The sequence below is a fragment of the Falco punctatus genome (genome assembly GCF_963210335.1).
Source record: "Falco punctatus genome assembly, chromosome: 8".
NCBI classification, from domain to species: Eukaryota; Metazoa; Chordata; class Aves; order Falconiformes; family Falconidae; genus Falco; species Falco punctatus.
Genome location: NC_137588.1, coordinates 20,043,578 through 20,067,850, shown reverse-complemented (window position 1 = coordinate 20,067,850; position 24,273 = coordinate 20,043,578). Strand labels below are relative to the sequence as shown.

Genomic DNA, 24,273 nt, shown 5'->3' with positions numbered 1-24,273 from the left:
TTGTGTGGCACGGGGTTGTTCGGCTAACGTTTGCTGAAGGACTGTCTGGAAAGCCAGTGCAAAAGTCGTCAGAACAGCCCTGGCTCCCTAACTTCAGCCCTTTCAGCGTGTGACAGATGGCTGAGCTTCTGCTCTGGTCATTTCTGGTGTTCTTCATAACGGTAAACTGAGGAAGGTGGCTGTATAATAGAAGGCAGTTTTAAAAAGCTGGGTAAAAGTAATCACCTTCTTTGGTGAGTCTTGAGTCCTTTAACCCGAAGTGAGAAATATTTTTAAGTTTTGTTTTTAAAAAAATTATTACTTGTGAACTCCAAATAACTGAAATACAGATTTTGATAGCGTGAACTTCAAGACTGATTCCTCTTTTTTGCAGTTTTTCTGGATGCAACAACTTACTAGAAAAGGTAAAAGCTGTTCATAAGTACCTTCATAATTCACATTTATGAATATACATACATTTGCTCATCTTTCTCCCTTCACTAAAGCACCCTATGGATTTCTAAATAACCTCTCTTATCTTAAGGCGATGCCTCTGGTGAAATGAGTGTGTATGCTAGCTTGTTTAAGGAACATCATATCACTGGGAAACGATTGCTTCTTCTGGAAGAAGAGGATTTAAAAGACATGGGAATTGTTGCCAGAGGACACATCATCCATTTGAAGGTATTTACCAGCATGTGTTTAATGTTGCAATAGGTCACGGTGTGAATATCAAGAAGGAGTCTATGGGTTTTCAGTAGTATTAATAAGCAAAAAAAGTTACAAAGTTGAATAGAGAACATATTTGGTATAAACCACCCCCCACCACCACCGCTACCCTGTCCCGAGTTACTGGTTTGTATGGATCTAGAACCAAAAGCAACCTGAGCATTGTATGAGGTATGGAACTGTGCTGTGGTCTTTATACTCCTCTGCAGTTCTTGGTTTTCCTGTGGGCTGGACTGTCAGTACTGCTGCAGCTTTGCCTAGGACAGCCATTCTCCTGTCAGAAAGCTTTGGGTATCTTCAGAGAGAGTTCTGCCCAAAGATTTCTATTCAGCTGAGGGAGAGCAGATACGAAAACAGTTATTTGAACTGAAATCTCTGGAGTTCTTAACTTTCACATCTCATCTATATCTTAAAGCATACTTTAACAAAACCCCATTAAACAGCTTGAAAGCTGGTTGATGGCCAGGTTGCTTTGTTTTAAAAGCTTTGTTTCATGGTGGTTTAAATATCTAATGTTTGTAATGAGTTAAGAAAACATCGTGGCCTGGAAAATATGATCACGGCAGCAGTAATAGTATTAATACTGTAGCCACAGGAGAGAGTTCAGTTTCCTGGCAGTCAGCTTTGGAAAAGGATTTCTCTAGAAGCAGCATCTATAAATCTGTTGGGTCTCAATGATTTTATACCACAATTTACTAGTAAAGAGATACTTGTATCCTAATTGCTAGTCCTGCAAATTTAGCTTCATAAGTCACACAGCTTTATTCCCCTTCTGCTCATCAGCCATTTTTTCCATGCCACACACCGTTACTGATATATTTAATTTACATTTCCTACAGGGAAAAGTATTGAAACTTAATAAAGTCAATAATGCCCAAAATGAAATATTTCAGCTTCCTGGGTTGATTGAGCATAAATAAAAACAACCAAAACAACCCCCCAAACATCTCTTTCTCTGATTAAGCAGATCTGATCCTGAATGCGAAATGGGGCCGATCTACCGTGGCGGTTTCCAGAACAGGGCTGTATTTTAAACTCCTCTCACATACCCTAATGTATCCACAACAGAAAACAGTGCACACAGAGTTGCACTGGTTTTCATGCTGGTATTTGCAGTATGAGATACTGAATAACCCTCATCTGATTTTGTTGGGTGTTTGTTTTTTTTTTTTTCTAGACTGCTATTGAGAAGTTAACCCATGACTACCTAAATCTGTTTCATTTTCCACCATTAATTAAGGCAAGTCTTGTTATCTACATAAGAAGTGCTTCTCGTGTTGGTATGAATACTTTACTGTTCTCACGTCTCAGCATTCCTGCCATTTGCGGGGGTGTGATCCTGCAGAGGGTTGTGACAGATGTGGAGGGTCAACAGCAGCAATGGGTCACATCACAACAAGTAATAGAATAATAGAAGTTTTTCAAGGAGGCTGTAAGATTTTATCATGGAACCAGTAGTATTAAATTGAAAGACTACTGGTTGAGATTCCTGTGCTGTCGTTGATCAGAAATGACTCTTAAGAGCCCTTCCTCCAAACTGGTGCCACCAGCTGCTCACCACTGAAGAGCAGCAGGCCCCTGGCTTAGGACGAGCCCATCATTCCTTAGGTAGGTAATGTTACAGGAGAGAGGAATGATTTAAGATGTCTGGTCACCCTTGTGTTAACCTGTTGGCTTTCTGGTATCAGTAACAAGAGCCTTGTAAAAGGGAGAGAGTGTCTGGGAACCTTGTGGTTGCCAGAGCGGATATTGCCTGATTTAATCTCATGAGCTAATCAAGCAGTTCTAGACCCCAAAGCCTGAAGTAGCTGTTTTAGTCATAATTTATTGCGCAGCTATAGAGGGAAATCCACTTCAAGTGAATTTACATACAGCGAAACACTGTTCCCTGAAGGGGAAAATGAAAGTCAGGGCTTCACCGCCGTGCCGGCTGCAATTCCAATGGCAGTGGCTGCCACGATGCTCACAGCAGCACCGTGCCGTGCCGGTGCGGCTTGCCCAGGAGCAGGCATCACGCAGCATCTCCCCACTGCGTGCCATGAACCCATGCAGAAGCCCTGGCCCCCTCGGAGCGGCGCGGTCAGGGCAGAGGGATGGCCCCCTCTCTGCTGCCTGCCAGACTGGCAGCGCCCGAAAGGCAAAACCTTTCTGCCACTGAAGGCCTTGCCTCTGTCTCCCAGGGGGTTGCGGTAGGTGTGGAGTCTCACCGTGCCTTTTTTTGGCAGGATTCTGCAGGTGGAGCCGAAGAAAACGTAGAGAAAGTAGTGAATCTTGAACTCGTTTTTGGTTACCACTTGAAGCCAGGAAATGGTCCAAAGGTAAGCCGGGAGCGCTACGTTGGTTTGGTTGGTTAACAGTCACTGCCCAGAGGGTCCAGTATCTTCTGGACACAGAAAGAAAATTTGCGGCAAGAACCTTCTTGGCTGGCCAGCAGGGCTGCATCGGTGGTGGGGAGCCTGCTCCCCAGAGCAGGCGAGGAAGAAAGAGTGGCACAGAAAGCCTTGACTGAAAGCTTTTGTTTCTCCGTGAAGCATTTTTTTAATTGTAATTTTTGTAATTCAGGCTTTCACTTTGTTCCTTTATCCCGATGGGTGTGAAATAACAACCCATTTATGCAAAAAAAACGCCATTCACAGTTGGGCAGTGCTGTGCGCCTGATGTTAGTGGACAGACTATTACTTCAGTGTCGGCGGAAAGATGGTGTCTTTTTGTGCAACCAAGAGGGGGCTGGAAAATACATGGTGTGTGTGGCTGCTGGCTGGGGAGGACAGGACTGGTCCTGGCAGTGACTGTGTTCACTCATGGTGCTGGGGGAGGGAAGGGTAAGAGCAGCACATTGCAGGTGGCAAAACTACTGTGCAGCATCTGGTAAAAGGCAATTACCAGCATGGCACACCCTAATCAAACCTCAGCTCCAAGCCGAGCTGGTTCAAGGATCTGTGCTGGTTGCGCTCTGTGTAACAGGAGTGTTGACGACTCCAGATGTTCCAGCAAAGCATTTCCACTGCATTGTCTTTTCTCGAGAGCGAGGTTTCTCCCATGCTTTTTGTTTTCTTTATCCAGCCTGCCACGGACTCTGAGTTCAAGGGTTTTAGAATTAATCATCTATGTGGAAATGGTGTGCAAAGCATTTCTGAGTTAGAGTCAGGGGTTGTGACAGCAGGATTTGTTTCCTTTTTGTATTTGACAAATCTGCATTGTGTGTCCACCCTAAAATTGTGGGTGGCTGACTTTCATCTTGTGTTATCTGGCTGCTTTGCTTTCAGGGCATATTGTTTGCAGAAGTCTCTTGATTTCTGTACTTGGTGGTGCTTGCAGAGAAAGCATTTAGGTTTGTACTTAGTAGGAACTTGGACTCGTACTGAAATCATTTCATCAATTTGAAAAAGCCTTTTGCTTTTTGTCTGGAGATTTCCTTTTTTTGTTTGTTTCTTTTATCCTAAGCACTTTTTTTTCTATGAAAATCTTCTCTATCGCTATGTGAATTACTTAGACTGTCTCACTGTTCTTGAATGCATGTAGCTTGTGATGCTGTACAGCTGCTTTTTTGTAAATGTGCATCTTTCTCTCCAATGTGCAACTCTTCAAGGAACTTAAAAGTCCATAAATAGCTTGTATCTCCCTTCCATTGCCAGTATGGATTGTGTGCCGTAGTGCAGGGAGGTGGACAACTTTCCCCAGGAAAGAGCAAGAGGAGTGAACAGACCTCTGAGTGTTGGAGAGGAATTAAGGTTGCACTAAAGCCAGCTAAGTTTGATGACAAGTATATGTTTTAGCCATGATGGCAAAATTGGCAAATATGACAGTGTGCCAAAGTCTGCAGGACAGAAACTGAACTGCTACGGGAGAACAGGGCTAGCTCGGAGGCCCAGCACAGTGCCGACATAGCTTAGCAGGTGTCTGACATGCCAACTGAGAACGCTTCTTTTTTTTTGTCCTGCCTTCCCCATGAGCTCCTAATTGGTCCTCTGCTCTGTGTGCTCTCAGGCCCCTTCCTAAGGAAGCCATTCCCTCCGAAGCGGTGGTGCGCCAGGCATGCCTTCCCTGGCATCTGCCCTGCACAGCACCCGTGTCCCTGATGCTGTTCCAGGGAATGTGCAAGTTGAGTTTATCTGGGCTGGAAACTTCTGTCCTATATCTGCTTATTAATGCATACCTGCCTTTAAAGATGTTGCAGCTAAGCCAGTTTTAAAACGTGGACTGGAAGCAGTAGATCAACTGAGCTTTGGGGCAAGATGCTAGGGCCAACATGAGCAGGATCATTTGCATTAAATGTAACACTAACGAAGACTGGTGTGATACTACAATACAGAAAATTTGGCTAGTTTGCTGCTTTGAAAATCCCTGGATACAATCTTCTAGCTCCCCTAGAGGCTGCTTTAAGCCAGCTACTGCTGCCATCCAGATTTGTTCTAAAATGATTTGGAGATACTGGGTAAACCAGGATCGAAGGGTTTAAACTTCTTTTACTGTTCTGTTTTTGTAAAAGAGTGGTGCCTGTTCCTGTAAAACTAGGTCAGCAGAAGCACTTGGGATTGTACCTTCCACCATCTTTATAGCTAAAAAGCTGGCCTACATCAGTTTAAAAATAAATTTCTCAAAGGAACTTTACCCTAATCAGTCCCTGTAACCAGCTGCCTAGCTAAGAAGCCTTTCTCCTGTTTTAGCCATGAGAAAAAAGAGGCTATAAGCTCAAATCTGGGTTACAAGTTGAGCACATGTGTTCCCTGGGTGATGCACAGGCTGCTGGACCTGCGTGCGTCAGGGGAGGTTATTGGGCTCGGCTGGGCGCTGGTGCAGCACAGCAGGAAGGGCTGCGCAGAGGGGGACAGGTCACACCGGGAGGTGTTACCCCAGGCTGGCGCTGCGCTGCTCTCCTGGACTGAGTTCCCCTCAGTGATTGTAGCACATCTCCTGGTGTAGCGGCACCTGGAAGCCAGCCCGTCCACACGCTCGGAAGGGGCTCTGCCAAAGCGTGGGACAGGATGGACACCTGGGACAAGCGCAAGCTCCTGATCCAAGCTAAAGCTCTGGCGTGAGCGCGGCCTTGGTGTGCAGCACGACGTACTGCGAGGCCACGGGGCGTTAAAGTGCTGGCTGAGCTGGTCCGGGACCCAGAAACCGTTCGGTGGGCGCAGGTTTAATTCAGATGCGTTGGCTGGTCATAGCACAGCCCCGTCTCGGGTGTGAAGGTGGTTCCGTGGGGCACAGGTGGCTGCTCCTGGCGCTGCAGCCAGCCCTGGTAGCACAGCCAGCGCACCTGCTGCGTAAGCAGGCACAAACTTGAGGGCCGTAGGAACGGCAGTGCCTTTTAGCAGGGATCCTGATGAATGTACCTCAGGATGGCATTTGCATGTTCAGCCTTGTCCGTACGCTGAATGCAATGTTGACTTCCCAGTACGCAACTTTACCAGCCTCAGATTTGTTACCTAATTTAAACTGCATCTTCTAGTGGGATTGTGTTGGTTTCCACCAGCTGACAGATGCAGTCATTTCATTACAGTTTCCTTTCCTTTTTAGCTGCATCTTTGGAGGTGATGAAAGCTCAGTTGACCTTTGTGCTCTCCGAATGCATCAGGAGTGAGTGCTGCAAAGCTAACCTGGTTTTTAGAGGTTTCTTTTCCAACTCTTGTAGTTTGAGTTATGTGGTTATTTCCATTCACTTCCTTTTAATGACCTTTCTGTACACAATTCCCACTGAGCTGAAAGATGATAGTTTTAGACATTTTATATGATTTTTTCCCACAAATTAAAAAAAAAAAAGGGGGACACACACACCAATTAACTCCAAGATACCAAAGAGGGTAAAAAAACAAACCCTGGCAATTGTGGCTTGAGCTGATTTGCAGAACTGCAGAGGGAATTTTCAATGGCTTTCTCATCCTGGGTGGCTCATTAAAATTTCCCAATCAGGGAAAGGTGTCTGAGCTGTGTCAGCTCCACACTGATGAATCACCCAACCCCTTAAGATGGATGGTTCACAGTCTTTTTGTCTCCTGTTGATGCGTTCTTTAGTTTTGGTCCTCAAAAGGGCAGATTTCACCATGCCTTTGAATGTTTTCATTTTTTACCGAGTGTGGCACAATGTGACCTATATCCAAACACAAAGCCTTGCAGTGGGCTCACCATTTTGCCTTATTTTTCCCCAGTTTCCTCTCCCTCCATTTGACAAGCTGAGGAGCAAAGGCTCTTCAAAACCATCTGCTAACTGTGTGAACTATTTTCTAGCCTTGAATATCCAAACTGGGATATATTTTAATGCTATTATTTAAATGTTCAAAAGTGAATGTAATATTAAGGCTAATTTAGAGAGACGTTGTGACCAGCTCCTCATGTGGACAACCCTGGGCTGGCAAAATGCAGGCAGTACCAGACAAAATGGTAACTGGAATGCAGTTTCACAAGTGTTCAAGAGCATTTCTGCTGCTTCTGCCTCTTCACCCTCCCACTACATCAACAGGCACGAAACCTTTCTTTACTTTCTTAAAAATAATTCCTACTTCAGACAGATGAGATATAACATCACCGGTTTAATTTGCCCCTTACAGAGGAAAAAATACTCCTCACCTTGCAAATGTGGCAAAAAATAAAGCAAGGGCCAAGGTCTAAAATTTAAAATTCCAGTTTTGTAGTTTTTCAGTCGTATATATTCCCCATGCTCTATAGGTATATTAACCCACTTCAGTAAGTAAAGCTGGCAGAGGAACTGGTTTTATCTGACCCTTCCTTTGCAAAATATTTGCAAGTACCTTGACTTCCTAACATGGAGTTGTTTAGCCTTATCTCAAAACCTCTTCTAAAGCCTCTCTCTTTAATTACATCTGAAAGCACAAAGCTCAAAGCTACTAAAGCCTAACAGTTGATGCAAGAATCAGAGTAGCTGTGTTTGTCACTTTCACAGATTTGCTCCTATTCCAGTAAGCAGTCAGTAAAGGGGTAAATACTTTGTGAAGAAAAAGTAATAGCTAAGCTGTAAAAGAAAATCACAGCCATGTTTAAATATAAGCAGCACCATTAAGAACTGGTTAATGTAGTCCACCGAGGAGGTGGATCAGTGGTAGGGTGTTAGAAGTTTAGTGCAGGTGGTCTGAACTCCTTGTATTATTTTTTTTCAAGAGACTTTTCGGGACCATGTATTGTTTTTACACAAGGTGGAGCTGGTATAACTCCATCGCCTCCACTTGGATTGCTCCAGCTGTAGCATCCATGTGTAACTGAGGTGAAAGTCAAGCCAACACCTTTTAAAATCATTGTGTAGGCGGCGCTGAGCCAGGGATTCCCATCAGAAATGATTCCATAATCCTGCAGAGGTGTATAGACTTTTCAGCTAGGTAATTTGCTCAGCTGAATTTCTAGACTTTTTAATCTCAAGCTTTATTTTCATACCTTGGCCACTCTGAATTAGCTTGCTGCCTTTCACACACGGCCCCTCACGTGTACAGCCTCAGTCACGGGTATATCTGTGGAAGCACGGGCAGGTCGCGGTGGTCTGGACGCTTGGAATGCCCTCTCCAGCCAGAAGCCTGGAAGAGGAGTCACACGTGTGGGAAGTGCCCAGCGGCCCTGCCATGCCTTTCCTGAGCTCCCGCACACCCTTGTCCCTGCAGCTGACATCCCGTCCTGTGGGGCTGCAAACCACCGTGTGTGAGCTGCCGCCTCGGCGGGCCCCCCCTGTCAGCGGGGCCGTGGTGCCAGCACAGCTCCATCGCGCTGCTCCCACGAGCGGTCCCCAGGGAGCGCCAGCGGAGGATGGGGCTGGCTCAGACGGCACAGGAGGGCACCTGTGCAGCACCCAGGGAAGGGACTTGTGTCTTCCATGCTTCCACCTTTCCAATCCCGCTGTTGCACACAGGCGGCTCATGTGGATGGTGATGCCTGTGGCCATGGCAGTCCTCTTCTGCGGGACCGCCATCATCGCAGAGCTCTCCGTCTGGGCTGCTACAGCCCGCTTCCCTTGGGTGCCAGCGCCCAGCACGCAGTGGGTCCCAGTGTTTACCGTTGCGCTCCCCCCATGCGGCACGGCACGGCACATCGCTGCGCAGCGCTGCATGTCAGAGGAAGGTGCTGTCGGGACGGCTGTGCTGGTTCCGGGCGGCCTGCGTGGGTGTTGGAAAGGCCTCGTGCTTCTGGCAAAGCCTCCGCCAGCGGCGCCTGTTGCCTTGTGGAGGAGTAAGGGCTCTGGCTTTCGGAGAAGGCACCCAGGCAACTGATAACATAAATATATCTTGCGCTTGCTTTGTTTCTGTATGTTTTAAGACCATCTCTCTCGGAAGCCTCCCCTCCGCCCCTGTTTTTTTCTGCCTGCACAGCTGAAACAAAACCGGCGGTGGAGCCACCTTCTCTTGCAGGAGCCCGGCTGGCAGCAGCCTGCCCTGACCTGAGACACCAGCCATTGTTAAGGGTATAACACATTTACATATTTTGCAATAAAACATCAGTTATTTGCATTACTGTGTCAAGTTTTATTTGATTCTTTCACCTAAAAATGACTCATTTTCCTTTCTTGTATTTTAAAAACCAACTACTCTAAGCTTGTTTGAGAATAATCAAAAATTGCCCATTTAGCTAGAAGTCATTTTCTTTTCAAAAGGCAAATGTTATTTAATCTTTCAGCTGTTCATTGTGCCATCATAAATACTTTCTTTTCAGCACAGTTGTGGGGACTGAAATGAGCCCACTAATTGCCTCCCATTTCGACTGACATGTGGTGGTTTAGTGGAAAGAGAACACAGCGGGGAGAAGGAAATAGGAGGCTGAGAAAATGAGAGCTAATTATTTTCACTGCCTCATGTCAGGCTCTGTGTCAGCCTTGTTTTTACAAACTGGAAGGTTTAGCACTAAATAAAACAAACTGGCGTCATGTTTTTATATACTGGCAGTGTCATGGAAGCAGCTGCACATCTCAAAGACAATATAATGCCTGCATTCGCATGGACACCATCTGACAGCCACTGTGAGCCACTGCTAATGAGGATATCACAGTGGTGCCAAGTGAAAGGTGCTGAATTATGTATGATTCTTCATCAGTGCAGCAATAGTCCTGTACATCATTATGAGACATTGTTTTGCTGAAGAGATTAAAACATTCTTAGTTCCAGACCCTGCAACCTATACACGCTACAAGAGGTTATTAATGGAATTTTTAGGGAGAGTTTCTTGTGGATTTCTTTTTGGTTAAAAATATCTCATGGGACAAAGCCATGGTGGGTCATGACACTATATATATAAAGAAGAGAAGCAAATTAACCGTAATTGTGTTATCTTCCTTTAAATCCAGAATAATAAAATATAGTGTAGCAGGGTGATACATAATGATAAATAACCCAAGTGCTGTCACTGGATGTTCAACTCTAATGCCTTTAAAACAGCAGGTTTCAGCAGCTGAGATAGATAATAGCTAAGAATGTAAAGGAGCTTCTGGGGACCTAAATCATCAACATGCTACTACTTTTAGTACCAGCATGACCAACATTTTTTTCGTATTTGTTTCATCTTGCATTACATCTTACTTTTCTTCTAATATTCAGTTGCCTGCTACGATGCCGTTTCCATTTTTTCTTCAATCTTAAAAAAAAAAAAAAAAGAAGAAAAAAAAAAGGTTTATTGCAACCACTGGTTTTAAAATAATCCTGGATTTGGGCCTCCTTGAAAAACGGGGTGTCTCCCCAGCCAGAGTTTTTAAGCTGTTGTTGCAGGAGACATGTTTGTTGTTTAAAGCCTGTGCCTGATTTTCGTTTCCCTTTCCATTTTTGTTGCAGGCGCTAGCGCATATGGGGTTAAAGTATTGTCACCACGGTGAGCTGGAGACTTAATTTTTAAAGAGTTCATGTTTTTCTGTTTTGAAGCTGGGGAGAAGTGGCTCAAAATACATGTATGATTTGCTTTTCTACAATCATTTGCAGAGGCTGCTGATTTATTTGCTTTGTCAAAGTGTTATTTGGAAATGTTTTTCACACAAAGTTTTGCTGGTTGTGTCTCTCCGTTCTTAAACTGGGGTGTGTTTTTTTAAACAAAAAGCTGAAATTCTTTATTTCAATCAAAATGGAGCAGGTACCTATTGGGAGGGATTTTAATGCTTGAATTACAAGATGTCCAGGGAAATCTCTTTGAAGGACTTGTATAAGTACATTTATCAACCAGACCTTTTGAACAAGCCATTTCCAAATTATTTTCCCACATACATCTGGTACTAAATAGAGTCTCGATCCAAGAAATCTTATGGCTTCAATTCAAAGAATTGAAAGACGTATACTTGGTTATTCTAGCCAATTTTTTTGCTTAAGTGGCTAAGCGTCTCTTTCCTATTTGTTGCTAAATAAGAACCTAAAACTCGATCGGAAACCAAGGAAATATATCCCTTTCTGCCGCACACAAATCTCACATTAGTAACTGTGTGGTTGAACAAAATTTTTACCAAGTTTGTAAGACAAGTAGCCACCTGCCTATCTCAGATATTTCCCAGGTGCCTTGATTGAAAGTCACCTAGCTGGTGTCTTTTCTCCTTCCTTCCTTCCTTCCTTCTTTCTTTCTGTCTTTTCTATCTTTTCTCTTTTTCTCCCAGCCTCCCCTTCCCTTTCTCTCCCCTCTTTATTTCCCTGCCTGCCATTCTGTCTTTTTCTGTCTCTCCCCTTTCCTCTGATGATTTCACAGCAACACAATATGAACATCTTTCTAAATAAAACAAGACACGTATTCTTGAGCGACCAGAGAAGGTGTGCTTAGTGTGGTAATTTGCCTTTTTGGTATCTGTGCGGTGTGGCTGGAGAGGACTCCAAGGAGGACCGAAGGTTTGGGGGCTGGATCTGAAGGACAGGAGAGTGTATTCCTTTCTCTGAAGCTGCAGTTGGGCACTGGGGAAGGCGGTGTTTGTGCAGGGCTCGAGCATCCACAGCTGCGTGGGGCAGCCTGATTCGTTACTGCACGGAGCGGGCTCCTGCATGCGTGGCGGAGCCGGCGAGGGCTGGGCACGGGCAGGGGCCCGCAGCCTGCCAGACCCTGGATTTACACGGCTTGTCAGCCTTTTCTTTAGAGGTGGTCGTTTGATTTATGTTGTTTATTAAAATGAGCTCACGTTTGTCAGATCTATAGGAAGGGTCTGTAGAGAGATGTGAGTGAACAGCACAAAATCCTGAGTCGTGAGGGCACAGGAGCCCTGGCACAAAGCGTAGCTCTGGCTCTCGGGTGCTTGGCACTGGTGTCACAGCAGGAGATGCGCTGAATTAACTGGAGGGTAGTATTTTATGTCAATGTTTTGTTCTTTCCTTGGCTCAGGTGTTTTTGTAAAACTTAGAAATGTCACCAAGTGCCTTGTCTCTAATCTCAGGTTTGGTCTGCAATAGGAAATCCAGGTAGCATGAATTTAGGAAGTCCTGCAAAAATGTCTGGCAACAAAGACGGTGTGTGCAGGTTGAGGAGCACAATCTGAGAGGCGAGGAGGAGCCAAAGACAACTCGCCTTGCTGTTGCTGTCCAGTTACATAGCGCCTGTGGTCCTCAGCCAGCATCAGGGCCAGTGTGTCATGCTCTTCCTACCTGGGAAGAGACAGGCGTAACCCTGGGTTAGCTCATACCCAAAAAAGCAGGGGAGAAAAGGGACATGCAAAGAGATACAGTCCATGATTAGGAAACGGGGGCACAAGGCAACTTCGGCACCTTGTCAGATTGTGCAGGAAGCTGATGGTAGAACTGGAAACTGAACTTGGTGCCTCCGAGTCTCGGGCTGATACCCTGACCGCTGGACCACAGTTCCCATCACTCAAACGTGCACCGGGGTGATGCAAAAAACAATTCACACGTCCACTCTGCTCATAAAATGTGGAAGCTTTCAATGGGGACAGATGGACACACAGGGCCAAATGCTTTCATAAGCATAATTTGTTGTTGCGGTTCGGAAATGATTATACTCCAGTTTTCTTTTATCTTGGAATTGCCAATTCAATGCCTGATTGAAAGCTTTGAGACTTCTGAGGGCTGAGCTCCTACGTTACATTTATGAGAGATGCACGTGCAAACACTAGCAGATAATCGCATGTGCGAACGGATACTTTTTAGGCTGCTGTACATTTGTGTGTGCAAATAACTGCTTACGCAAGCCTTTGACCCTAAGCGGCCATCTGTGTCCCCATTGAAAGTTTTTTGCATTTTCTGTGCAGAATTGAGGAGAAGACTGCCTCCCACAAATGCTGAGACCGCACCTGCCTGGCTGGTGGCACGTGGCGGGGACAGAGCCTCCTGAACCCCTGGTGTGTCTGGAGGAGCTCCTTGTCTGAGGGGCAGATCCCTCCTGTCTGCATGGAGGTGGAGACACTCTGCTTCACTGCAGCCCCTGTTGTCCCTCAGGGGACCGATTTTTGGAGGAGCTCAGTGCACCGGACCGTATCTAACCCCCAAAGCACCTGCCAGGCACACCAGCGGATGTCGGCTGGTTTGCACCACGGACAGGCAGTTGCCAGTCCCCAGTGGGAGCTTCCCTGGGCACAGGCACAAACCTTGGTCCCAGCACCTAGCCTGTATGGGATGTCCTGCAGGATGCTGCCAGAGCTGTCAGCTTCTGTAGGCTCACACCCGTGCAAAGTGTTGGATGTTGGCCCCACATTCGGCTCATAGGATTATTTAAGGATACCTTTCATTGCTTTGGTTTATTAGATTCACTATGATTATTTTCTAAGCTGAGCTTGCTTATAATTAATAGTGCAGTTGGAGGTGAGCAGAAGTTGATGCCTAGTGCTTTGCTGGGCACTCGGTATCTGAAGTAACTGAGCTGTGATAACCAGCTCACCCTCCTGTCCATTATCTGAGCAACTGTCTTAACGGTGTTTCACAGACCCTCTGGTCATTCGTTCCTGGGTTCACCAGGAAGGTGTCCCTGGGGCTGGCTGCCAGCACTGGCTGTGACCCCACGTGACGGCTCCCACCGCTGCCCTGTGCCTCCACCACCACGCGGGTGGGCAGAGCTCCCGCGCCGCCCACGTGAATGGGCTGTCTGGCCAGGTGGGTGAAGCCACCGTCCTCCTGTTGGCTCCCTTCAGGAGATCCACACCTCTGAAGACATCCAGACCTGTCCACGTAGCGACTGTCTCTCGGGCTGAGCTAGGAGGAAAGCAAACAAGAGAACCTGAGGGTTTTCCGGTATCAACACTTTTACTGGAAAACATGCATGTCCTGAAATATGTATAGGTTCCTTATCTTTCTCCTTGGGTTATTTTTTGCCTCCATATATTGAGGATTAGGTTTTGGGTTGTTTTGGCTTTTGGTTTTGTTTCATTTTGTTGTTGTTGGTGTTTTTTTTTTTTAATTTGTATTCTAACAATCCAGCATTCTTTTTTTATTATTCATAGGATTGTAAATGGAAAATGTACATGGAGATGGACGGGGATGAAATTGCAATAACCTACATAAAAGATGTGACATTCAACACTAACCTACCTGATGTAGAGATTTTAAAGATGACAAAGGTATTTACAGCCTTAAAGCTTTCACGAATTCACAGATCTCAAACAAAGACATTAAAATACCACAGCAGTCGACTTTTGTGCTTTCGGAAGCTCAATCTCTTGACAGCTTTTAAATAAAATGCACATTTTAAACAGATTTGTATCATAATAGGAGTTAGGTATTTTGGTTCTCTTTTAAGCTGACAATAATGTTAACAATAGAAAAATAAGAGAAGGAACTAATTTATATTTTCTTGTTTTAATTCCATGTTATATCCTCTGAATTTATTACCACTTTTAAAGAAAAGAATGTTCAAAAAATTACTTTCCTTTTCAAGAGAAAAAAACTGATTTAAATGTTCCAGTTTGAAACTTGATGTGATTTGTCTGGGTTGGGGTTTTTTTCCTCTCTTTACCTTTTTTTGACATGGTTTCAGAACTTTTACGTGGTTCTAAAACTCCGTCTTTCATGCAACAATGGGTTGCAAAGACTGAAACCCATCAACAGACAGTACAGCACTGAACATCTGCAATTCAGTGTCACTGGGCATTTTACCTTATTTCAGAACCTGCCTGCAAATATTTACCAGCCAGCATTTAGACTGCTTTTACCCTAAGCAACAGAGGCTTTGTAAATGCAGAGGGTATTCTGTTTGCTGATATTTTAATTGTTTGTTTTTGTTAATGTGCTCCACTTCATAACAGCTAACAAAATAAATTTCTAAATGAAAAAGTATACAGTTTGATTACTAATTAGAATGCTGCTCCACTGTGCACTGATAAAAACCCTCAAACTCCTGAATGCTTTTATCTGTGAATTTTTTTGGCAAAATTTTGGGGGAACCTTGGTTATTTTTTCTAAAGGAAAAACTGAAAATCAGATTCTCAACAGTCAGAACTTCAAGGAAAATGTAAGAGATGAGTACTTGCCAAGAAGTATTCTAATATTTAATTCACACTAGTACTATGTTTATAGTTAGTGATTTCTGGAACAACACCTGTGATTTTTTAAACTACTACTATTGTTGTTGTTGTTGTTATTATTATTATTATTTTGCAAAATACTTTTCTCTTTAATTTTCAACTTAGACATTTTAATTTTTTCCTTTAAAAAAAGGCTTACAGTTATATAAACTAATAGCTAGATACAATAACATTAATTTTTCACATACTTCAGTGTTTTTATATCTGTCAGTGAACACCTCTGAGACTCTCTAGATATTTGTTCTTGCTGGCCTCTGTAAGTCTAGCAGAAAAGAACTGTACATGCACAATAATGAAAAAGGTTTATGCCCCCATGAAAACATTACACATTGTCTTACCTCCTGTCTGTTATTTATAGAAATCTCTTCTCAGTTTCCTTTGGTAAACAAGGAAGTAAATAATTCCTAAATGTATTGCTTTGTCTCATAAGATTTAAAGAAAAGTAGTGCTGTTAACAATACAGGAACGGATGAAAAAAGCAGATGTTAAAAATATCTTTAGGGTATTTCAGAAACAAGTCAGGAGATGAAGAGCACCTTATAAAACTCCTAACATGTTTTTTTCAGCCACCGTTTGTGATGGAGAAGTGGATTGTGGGGATAGAAGAACACCAGTCTGTTGAATGTGTTGTTACATATGAGGTAAGCTCTAAGAAACAAATTAAAGAAGTGTTTATCCAAGATAAAACCTACATGGGAGGTGTGGAAATAGCATCCTTTGGCTTTGTTATATCCTATAATCAAGTCTCAGCAGCCTGTAATTAATTGTAAAATCTAAAGTTCAGAGCAAAAGCTGAATAAGGTTTACAGAGACAACATCCTCAGCCTGCTGCCTGGGACGGCTCTTTTTCTCAAGGACGAAAACTCCTTTTGCTTGAAGGGTAATGGCAGTGTTGTTTGCATTACTTGAAGAGACTGTTTTTTTACCTTTTCAGTGAAGTGCTAATTAGGAGAGCAGAGAAGCAACAGGATAAGAAAGAAAGTGAAAAGTCAAAAGTAAAATAAGATAAAGTGAAACCAGGAATAGAATTTAAAGTGATAGAAGTTAGTCTTTGTAAAAGGAGTTTGCGGTTAATTACAAATGTGCTTCTATAGAGACCAATGGTGTTTGTCACAAGGAGGCTAATCACTGGGATTCCAGCTCTGTCCTGAGCAGCGATTCAAGAAGTGATGGAGAGACAGAGAAATCCGGGACCTCACTTGTCTGTCTCAGAAGTGGAGTACAGTAGTTTTCTTTCAGCCTGAAGTTTCTCGCAAGAGTCATAGGTTCTTGACAGCAAATTGAAGAGCTTGATACTCCAGGAAAGTTTTGTGGAGGGTCCCCCCGCAAAGATACCTGCTTAGTCCTACCTCTTTTAGCAGAAAGCACTGCCTGTTTGATGCTCACATTAATATAACTAGTAAAATATCTTTTTGTGTTTGTAGAGGAAGGCCTTCAGATCTTTCCTCCACATGGTACATGAATTGAAACAGTTATTCACTACCACATTTTTAGCATAATCACAAAATACCAGCCAAAATTATCTAGTCTAAAAATACTTGAGGACTGGCTGAGTGGTTTTGCAAAACAGACTCTATATTGAAAATGCTGCTGCTGCTTGGGCACTAGTGGAAGTTCCCTCTTAGGAGAGCTTAGTGGGTTGTGTGTTATTATGTCCTCATGCTTGTTGTGTCCTTCCTGAGCAGAGTGATGTTAGAGCTCCCAAAACCACCAGGCACGTCCAAGCTATCTGCTGGAGCAAGGTGAAAGCGCAGGACGAGGTTGAGACAGTGCAGCTCGTGATCCAAACCTCGCTCCCCAACTCGGAGGGGAATTCACGGAGCAGATCCAACTCAAGTAAGACAATACATGCAAACTTCATTGCTGATATCATGTCGTGGTTTAACCCCAGCCAGTAACTAAGTACCATGCAGCCACCTGGAGGGATGGGGAGGAGAGTCGGAAAGGAATGTAAAACTCAAGTGTTGGTATAAGTACAATTTAATAATTGAAATAAAATAAAACAAAACCAATAATAATTATAATAATAACAGTTATCATGAAAAGGAGGGAGAAGGGGAGAGGAATGGAATCCAAAGGGAAGGGAGAAAGAAAACAAGTGATGCACAATACAACTGCTTCCCACTGGCTGTTTTGAGGATTTGGGGAGCCAGTGCTTTCAGCAGCTTTTATCCTGGCTTCCTTTCCCTGCAATGCAAATTCAGCAGGAGTGCTTTGGCCAGCTCCTTCCTCCTGCTCTTGGCCACCCAGCACACAGGGAGCTATGCACAGATGTTGTGCTTGGATACAGAGCCCTTCCTGGAAGAGATGTTTGGGTGCAGATTGCTCTTGGTCTGGCCAGTGCTCTTGCAGAGGGGGGCACACATACCAAGGCTGTAGCCTCAGAAACTGCACATGGGTTGGCAAAAAGTCCGCTGTGGGTGATACGCTGTTCTGACAGGTACATGCTGCCAGCCTGGCAGACCCCATAGTGCTCCTGATGCCCTGCTGTCTGCGAGGAGGAGTGAAGTCTTCTTCCACAGCTCAGCCTGCCCGTTTGAGCCAGCCCTGGTTCATCATTATCTGACTCTGGAATAGTGTTTGTTATGGCTTCTGGGGCTTGACTTGTTCAGTGAGATACATTTAATAATACAGTGGGCTTTATGCTGCAGTCTTCATTTCCTAACTAAAGTATGCTACTCACATAGTCAAACTCAACTCAGTTGACTCTAGCACAGTTCTTCCTTTAAGATCTGCTGTTCTTTTTGTAAAAGTGTTTGTTAACCAAAGCTGTGTTTCTGATTGAGTTCACAGAAATGTTTGGGTTGGGACAGCTGAGGGGCAGCACAGGAGCTGGAACAAAATACCCGTCAGCGGAGGGTGAATTTCTCTGATTTTACACTACTGCCAAATGTAGAATGGTCTTGAGAATTGAGAGGTGCTGGGTTTTGACTACTAACATGTCTAAAATGGGTGGTCTTATTCCTAAGCCATTGTGATCCTTTAGCAACACAAGTGTGTTCGGTAAGGCAGATGGGACCTAAAGCATGTCCTAAAAGATACATTTTCACTGTGGATTAGCTCTGCTGATGGAGATTACCCTAGTTTCAGGGTGATGAGCCGTACAGCCATACCAAAGTGTGGTAGTTGGCTCTGCCACAGTAAGCTGGGCTGCTTTCATTTTTTTGCAGCAAGCAGTGGGAGGGCTTTGTCTGTCTGTCCTTTTGGCACATGGAGGAGTTACAAGAAGGCACTAATATATTGTCGGCACCCAAGTGGATAGGCACAGTTCAGAGGAGCTGGGTTACCAGGCAGCGCGAAAGCTGTGCCTCGGCTCTACCAAGCCTTCTGGCCTGTCTTCTTTACCAGACCACCCACCTCAGATTTAAACCACCACCAAATCCAAGCACAATGATAAGGATACCTGTCTGAGAGGCTAAAATAACCAGTAGTGAAGGTACTACCTCTGTGGGCTGCCACACAGAGCATTTAACTCATCATACAGAGTTGGTGGCTCAGAGGCCACATGAGGGAGAAGCCCCCAGCCCACAGGAGGTGCGAGGCAGCCCACAGGGCAGTCAGGGAGGTCCCTGATGGGCAGCTGGTCCCTTGGCTGGCAACTGCAGCTGGCCACAAGGAGCAGGGACTGAACAGCCTGAAGACACTGGAGGGAGCTCCGCGTTCAGGACAGCATCGGCACTGGTCCTACAGGGCATGTTGTGGCCACCTGAAAGCTGATAACATGTGAAGACCCAAACTCAAGTCCTGAGCCTGCTGTCTGCAGGTTTATGAGTCCTGTGTTTTACGTCCACAACCTGGGTAGGAGGGCACGTGGGAATGGCAGAGGAGATGGTGTCTAGTGAGTACATTTCAGCATGCACGTTTCTTTTGAAACCATGACTTTCAAGGAGGTTAAGAAGCAGAGAAGGCAATTCCCATCTGTCTTTCCATGAGAGGAGGTTCCTCTCTCAGTGCAGCCAGAGCTATCTGCTGTGGTGGTGTCACACTCGCACCTTGACAGGAAACACAGTTTCCTTTTGTTGTATTTGACATTAAGTTGAAGTGATTTAATTCTCTTAGGATTCAGACAAAGTCTGGGGAAAGGAGGAATGGAAGAGACCATCCATTACATCTTAACAGGAACAATCCTAAGGAGGACAAAGCCGCTACCCAGCTCCCACAGAACTCCCCGCAGCCAATTGCAGCATTGCAGCGAGAGGCAGAGGGCTCACAGCATGCGAGTTTTTCCCTGGAAAACCAGCAAAAGGCGAGATTAGAGCTGGAGTCTTCTGTTGAAGACAATAACATTTCAGTCATGTTTATGCTGCTTCAAGCTGGCAGGGTTATCCTTTCCTGTTGGAATGATTAGCAATCTTTAGGGACAAATCTCTCTAGGCCAAAATAATTTAAGCTGCTGCCCATGGGGTTTTGGCCAGAGCTGTGGCCTTGGATAAGAGGAATTCCTGGTCTCTGCTTTACCCATAAAGTAGCAAACTAGGCAGTCCTCGAAGTTCAAATGGAAAATGTACAACTATTGTATCTGCTGTAGGCTTTCATGCAAACCACAGGACTGAGTTTCAAAAGCACTTCAGTCTGATCTCTGGGAGCTACAACTTCTGTTACAACCCCAGAGCTGTGACAGGAGGTGTGAGGGAACTGTAATAGCCCAAGTTGCTGACAGTTAAGCACTGCCTGAGCTATCCTGCCTGAAGCCAGCTGCCTCACCGATTTTCCTAAGCTGGGGCTTAGACTCAGTATCTGGAGCATGCAAAGTAGATTGACTTCTGAATTTGTAGTAATAACAACAGCTGAAGTGGCTCTGGTTGTTGTGGTGTGTAGGCCTTTGAAGAGGAAATGGAGTGAGAGGAGGGAGTGTGGCTGCTGCAGCAGGGGTTTGCGCTGGGTCTGCACCGCCTCCGTCTGCGCTCAGCTGTGAGCGGTGACTGTGCTGGCTGGGAGAGACGCAGGTGGAGAGCAATGCAGTGGTGCCAACACCTTGGAGTGCCCACTCCATGCCTGCACTGGAGGTCTCCAGGCTCTTTTGCAATGAAAGCTGTGGAGAAATCTGCCGAGGCTGCCAGGAGCATCACAGGAAATGTTTACAATCAGGTTGGGTTAAAAACACTGGGAGGGACTTGGGAGTGGGAACCCACCTGAGCAGCCAAATGGATGGTTCAGCAAGCGTCTTCTAGTCTAAGCTCCATAATCAGCACTGGCGTCATAGATATTTGCATCACTTGCTATTTTAAAAGTCCAACATTGTGTTCAACAATAATATTGAACATATTCAAAACTAGGACAATTTGCTGCAAAGCCGGGAGGGAAGGGGTGCTTTAAGTTGTGTTGAGGTTCTTTCAAGAGAAACCCTGGTACCTAACCTCACACCTTTGGTAAACCAGGGAGCAGTTTTCCATCAGCTCACAGAACACTGACTCCATTTCTGTTTCCCTGCCAGGCGTGGACAGCCAGTGGATGCAGACACTGCGGATGCACCAAATAGCGAAGGCCATTTCTCTCCAGCACGGCCACCCGCACAGCCCAACCACTGTCACCCACTACCTGCCCTACCTTCACAGCCAGGACTCCTACGCTGCTGCCGTGAGGAGGACACGCGGCCCCGTCAGTTACCAGTTCACATCCATCAGCCACTCCAGAAACTCCTCTCCCCTCTCGCACGGTTTGATGAGAAACCTCTCGAATCTGCAGCTGAACTCGAAAGGCAGCAGCACCTCCAGCACAGCCTCCGACACCCCTTCGGAGAGGGACAGGTCTGCCGGCAAAGGCCGGAACACCTCACACAGCGGTAACTCCTGCAGCTCCTCGGACGGGCGGCACAGCGGGACCAGCTCCCCGGTGCCCCCCCGGCACTCGGGAAGAGCCGGCAGGACTTCCTTGCCAGCAGCCCCCCCGGCATACCAGCACCGCAGGTACCCCCGCGGCCCCCCCCAGCCCAACGCCATCCCGGGCATGCCCCCGCAGGGCGAGAGCGAGCCCAGGAGGGGCGAAGGGGAGAGCAGGGTCGGCGAGGGCGGGTGGATAAGGGTGCAGCACGCAAAGAAGCCACACAGGCAGGTGGCCGGCAAGGCGGGGAGGGAGAGGCCCAGGGGGAGCTGGCGGGGCCGGAGGACGTTCTGAGGACGGTGGTTGCCCCTTTATTTAACTGAACGTTCAGCCTAGAGAAGACGTGCCTGCTCCTACTCAATTCGCCACATGGAAGCCAGACTTCGCATCCTCGCTGGCCGGTGTGGCCCGGGGCCTGCCGCTGGAAGGGGACGGCCGCCCAGCTCTCCTGTCACGCTTGGTGCCGAGGGATTTAATCTGATTTTCTCCCCACTGTTTGGCTGCTCCTGTTCTCAGCTGACTGGATATCCACTGATTTGCTTAATATTTCAACAATAAAATCAGTAAGGCATAGCCAGGTGCCACAACAGAAGGCTCTCCATTTCATCCTTAAAGAAGGAGTTGTGCTGCTACGTCTCCCCTTGCCTTGCTTACATCTCCAGATGCCGAGTCCAGCTCTGAGCAGGGTCTCCTCACCCCTTGTTCCATCTGCATCTGTCAGGGCTATAGGAAGAGGTAGTATTTTTATCAGATGAACATAGTCTGAAAAACAGGAACACAGGGAGATTTTCCTGCAGGTCCACTCCAGTAGCTTTACTTCTCCACTTCAGCTCGCCATCCCCTCTCAGGAATTTCTCACCTTGCTCTTTACTAAAAGCCCCGATACCACTGAGCACGCTCCATCGTGTACACAGCTGTAATCAGAAGGAGAAACAAAACCTAGGCTTTATTCTTTTGAGGGGAAAAATTAAAATAGAGGGAGAAAAAGGCATTGCCTTTATCACAGTTACATCTGTCCCCACTGAGGTCTATGATAGCATTTATTCCAGGGCAGCATGAATTTTTAATTGAATTTTTAAATGTGGCCAGACTGTGTCGCTTTTGTCTTTCAGTCTTTAGGTAGTAAAGGCAAGGTCAGCAAAGTTTCTGATTAATGTGGTCTTTAGCTCCACTGAGAACAAAGACACAGCTGTACACTCACTTGGCATCAGAAGGTTTCTTCATGGCCTTTTCACTCCAAGTTGATTTCACACAATTAAAAAGGAAAAAAAAAAAAAAAAAGTTAGCGTTTCCCAAGATGCAAGAAGGTGAAAAAAAAAGGAAGACACAGATAAAGGAAGCTGAACCCAAAGAACACATGGTACCCTCTGAAAGCCAAGAAACTGTACATTAGAGATACCTTTGAACAAGGTGCTACATACAATCCATGCCAACCAGTGCTTGCTGGCATGCAGTTGTGAGCAATGCTGGAGGAGCTGCCGGCACATCACCCCCTCGATAACCCCTATCACCATAGCCCCATCACTGAATGTTCAAAAGGAAACGTAAATTCCCTGCTCCACACAAAGGCCACTCCTGGGGGTATGTGCAGCTCTCCTCCCTCTGATTCCCACCAGCCCCAATGAGGGCTGAGTCCCGTGGTGGGTTTCTCAACACCTACTTGAGTGAACTGGGACATTTCATGAGATCAGGACAGGGTCCACCAAAACCAATGGAGCAGGACAGAACTGATAACAAGTGTCAGGAATTGAATCTGTCCTTTAAGCAGCTTTTCCTCTAACAACAGTTAGGAGCAGAAAAAATACTAGGAAGCTTTACCTGGCAGTGAATGGGACTGCATGTGAAGCTCTGTGATAACAAAGCTTGCAGCTTGCCTGTGGCTTCAGAGTGGTTGAAAGCTGGTTAGTAACCCAGCTTCTGGCCCTGGTTTATTGAACCTGACAACTAGTTTGGGGGGCATAGACAATCCACCATTGGATGTTTCTCTGACACAACTTAGCAGGAGACTGGGATTTTGTCTAGGTTGGGGAATCCTTCCCTAACATCTTTTGTCATGACCAAAATGGGCTGGAGGGTACCAGCTGATAGTAACTGCCATTGAGAGCACTTGCTAGAAATGAGCTTGTGTTACTAAAATTTGGATATGCATCTTGGGAAGCGAGATCAAGTTTCATGGTTGGACCTCCACAAATCCTAGAAAGAAATTGCAGGGGTTTGGAAAGGCACGTTTCTTTCCCAAGGTGATGAGGATGGTGCTGTAGTTGTACAGGCCTGAAAACAAGGCCCTACCGAGCAGACACTGTGGGCTGGTGGTGGCAACTCAAGATTTATCAGCTGCCTATGGCTGATTGTCAAGATGTCCAGGAGGATCCTTCTGCTGTTTGTAAGCAATTCAGTGCTGTGCCTGATTTTAATCTGCAGTGTACTGTCTGTCCACATCTGTTGTATTAAAGCGTTCATTAACATCTAAAGGAGGAGCGGATGGTATCGATCACACTTATTAAAATTAAATAATCAAGCAATAGTAACTGATTAGAAATCCTCTTGCATCAGCATTGCTAGTTAAAGCAGCAACAAGTGAACTTGTTGAAAAAAAAAGTCTCAGCAAGATCTAGTTTTCTATCTCATTTTTATCACTCTTAATGTGGCTACTCCTTATCTCGGTAATAATTCATTATAAGTCAAATTAAGCTTACATTTTCACCCCCCAGTACTTTTTTCCAAAGTACTTTTTCAAGCAATTTATTTCCATGTTTTACCAGCATGCAGCTGTGCACAGCAATGTAGAAAGTCAGACTGTCTTGGGCGACTACACCTCAGCAAATGTCTGCTCTTTGGAAAGGAGCCATGCTGTTTTTTTTATCTTACAAGTCTGTTAAAGCCAATAATATTTAAGTACCAGTATGTCTAGATATGCACACTAGGAGCTGGACACACTGCCATCCCATCCATATACATGTCCTCGGCAGCGCTACACACCTTCACTGCGTGGCTGATTCTGCAAGTGGCACAAGTACCACTGCTGTAAAGCCACCCCTTGTTTCCCTGGCTCTCCTTTCTCTTGATCTTCGTATCTCCAAGCACTGATGTTGCCATTTTCTTAATCCCCAAAAGGTACCTGCATTTTCCTTTTCCACAGTTTAAAATGCTCTGGATGGTAAGAAGTTAGCTCTGGGATGGCTGCTGGAATGGATGATGAAAAATAGCGGAGAACTCATAAAGGCAAATTGAGAACTGGACGTCCAAAGTAAGTGAGTATTTGCGTCCAATGGGGAGAACGTTTACAGAATCAGATAGAGATTTTCTTTTTTTTTTTTTTTTTTTTTCCC

The 24,273-nt window shown here is 45.4% G+C and overlaps 1 protein-coding gene across 1 annotated transcript; it reads left to right on the top strand.

Annotated features, from left to right (window-relative positions):
* Positions 1–268: 268 nt before the first annotated feature.
* Positions 269–24,273, top strand: LOC308068645 (mitogen-activated protein kinase kinase kinase 20-like). Its single transcript, XM_080399592.1, has 8 exons — positions 269–404; positions 524–663; positions 1,886–1,948; positions 2,934–3,026; positions 14,045–14,161; positions 15,691–15,765; positions 16,810–16,960; positions 20,559–24,273. Exons 1-8 carry the CDS (start codon positions 383–385, stop codon positions 21,236–21,238), a joined length of 1,341 nt encoding a protein of 446 aa, XP_080255718.1. The 5' UTR covers positions 269–382; the 3' UTR covers positions 21,239–24,273.

Excerpts from the sequence above, each read along its gene's own strand:
- LOC308068645 (XM_080399592.1), top strand. The coding sequence starts at position 383 with ATGCAACAACTTACTAGAAAAG. Across the intron at positions 405-523 it reads GCAACAACTTACTAGAAAAG|GCGATGCCTCTGGTGAAATG; the intron begins GTAAAAGCTGTT and ends TCTTATCTTAAG. Across the intron at positions 14,162-15,690 it reads AGATTTTAAAGATGACAAAG|CCACCGTTTGTGATGGAGAA; the intron begins GTATTTACAGCC and ends TGTTTTTTTCAG.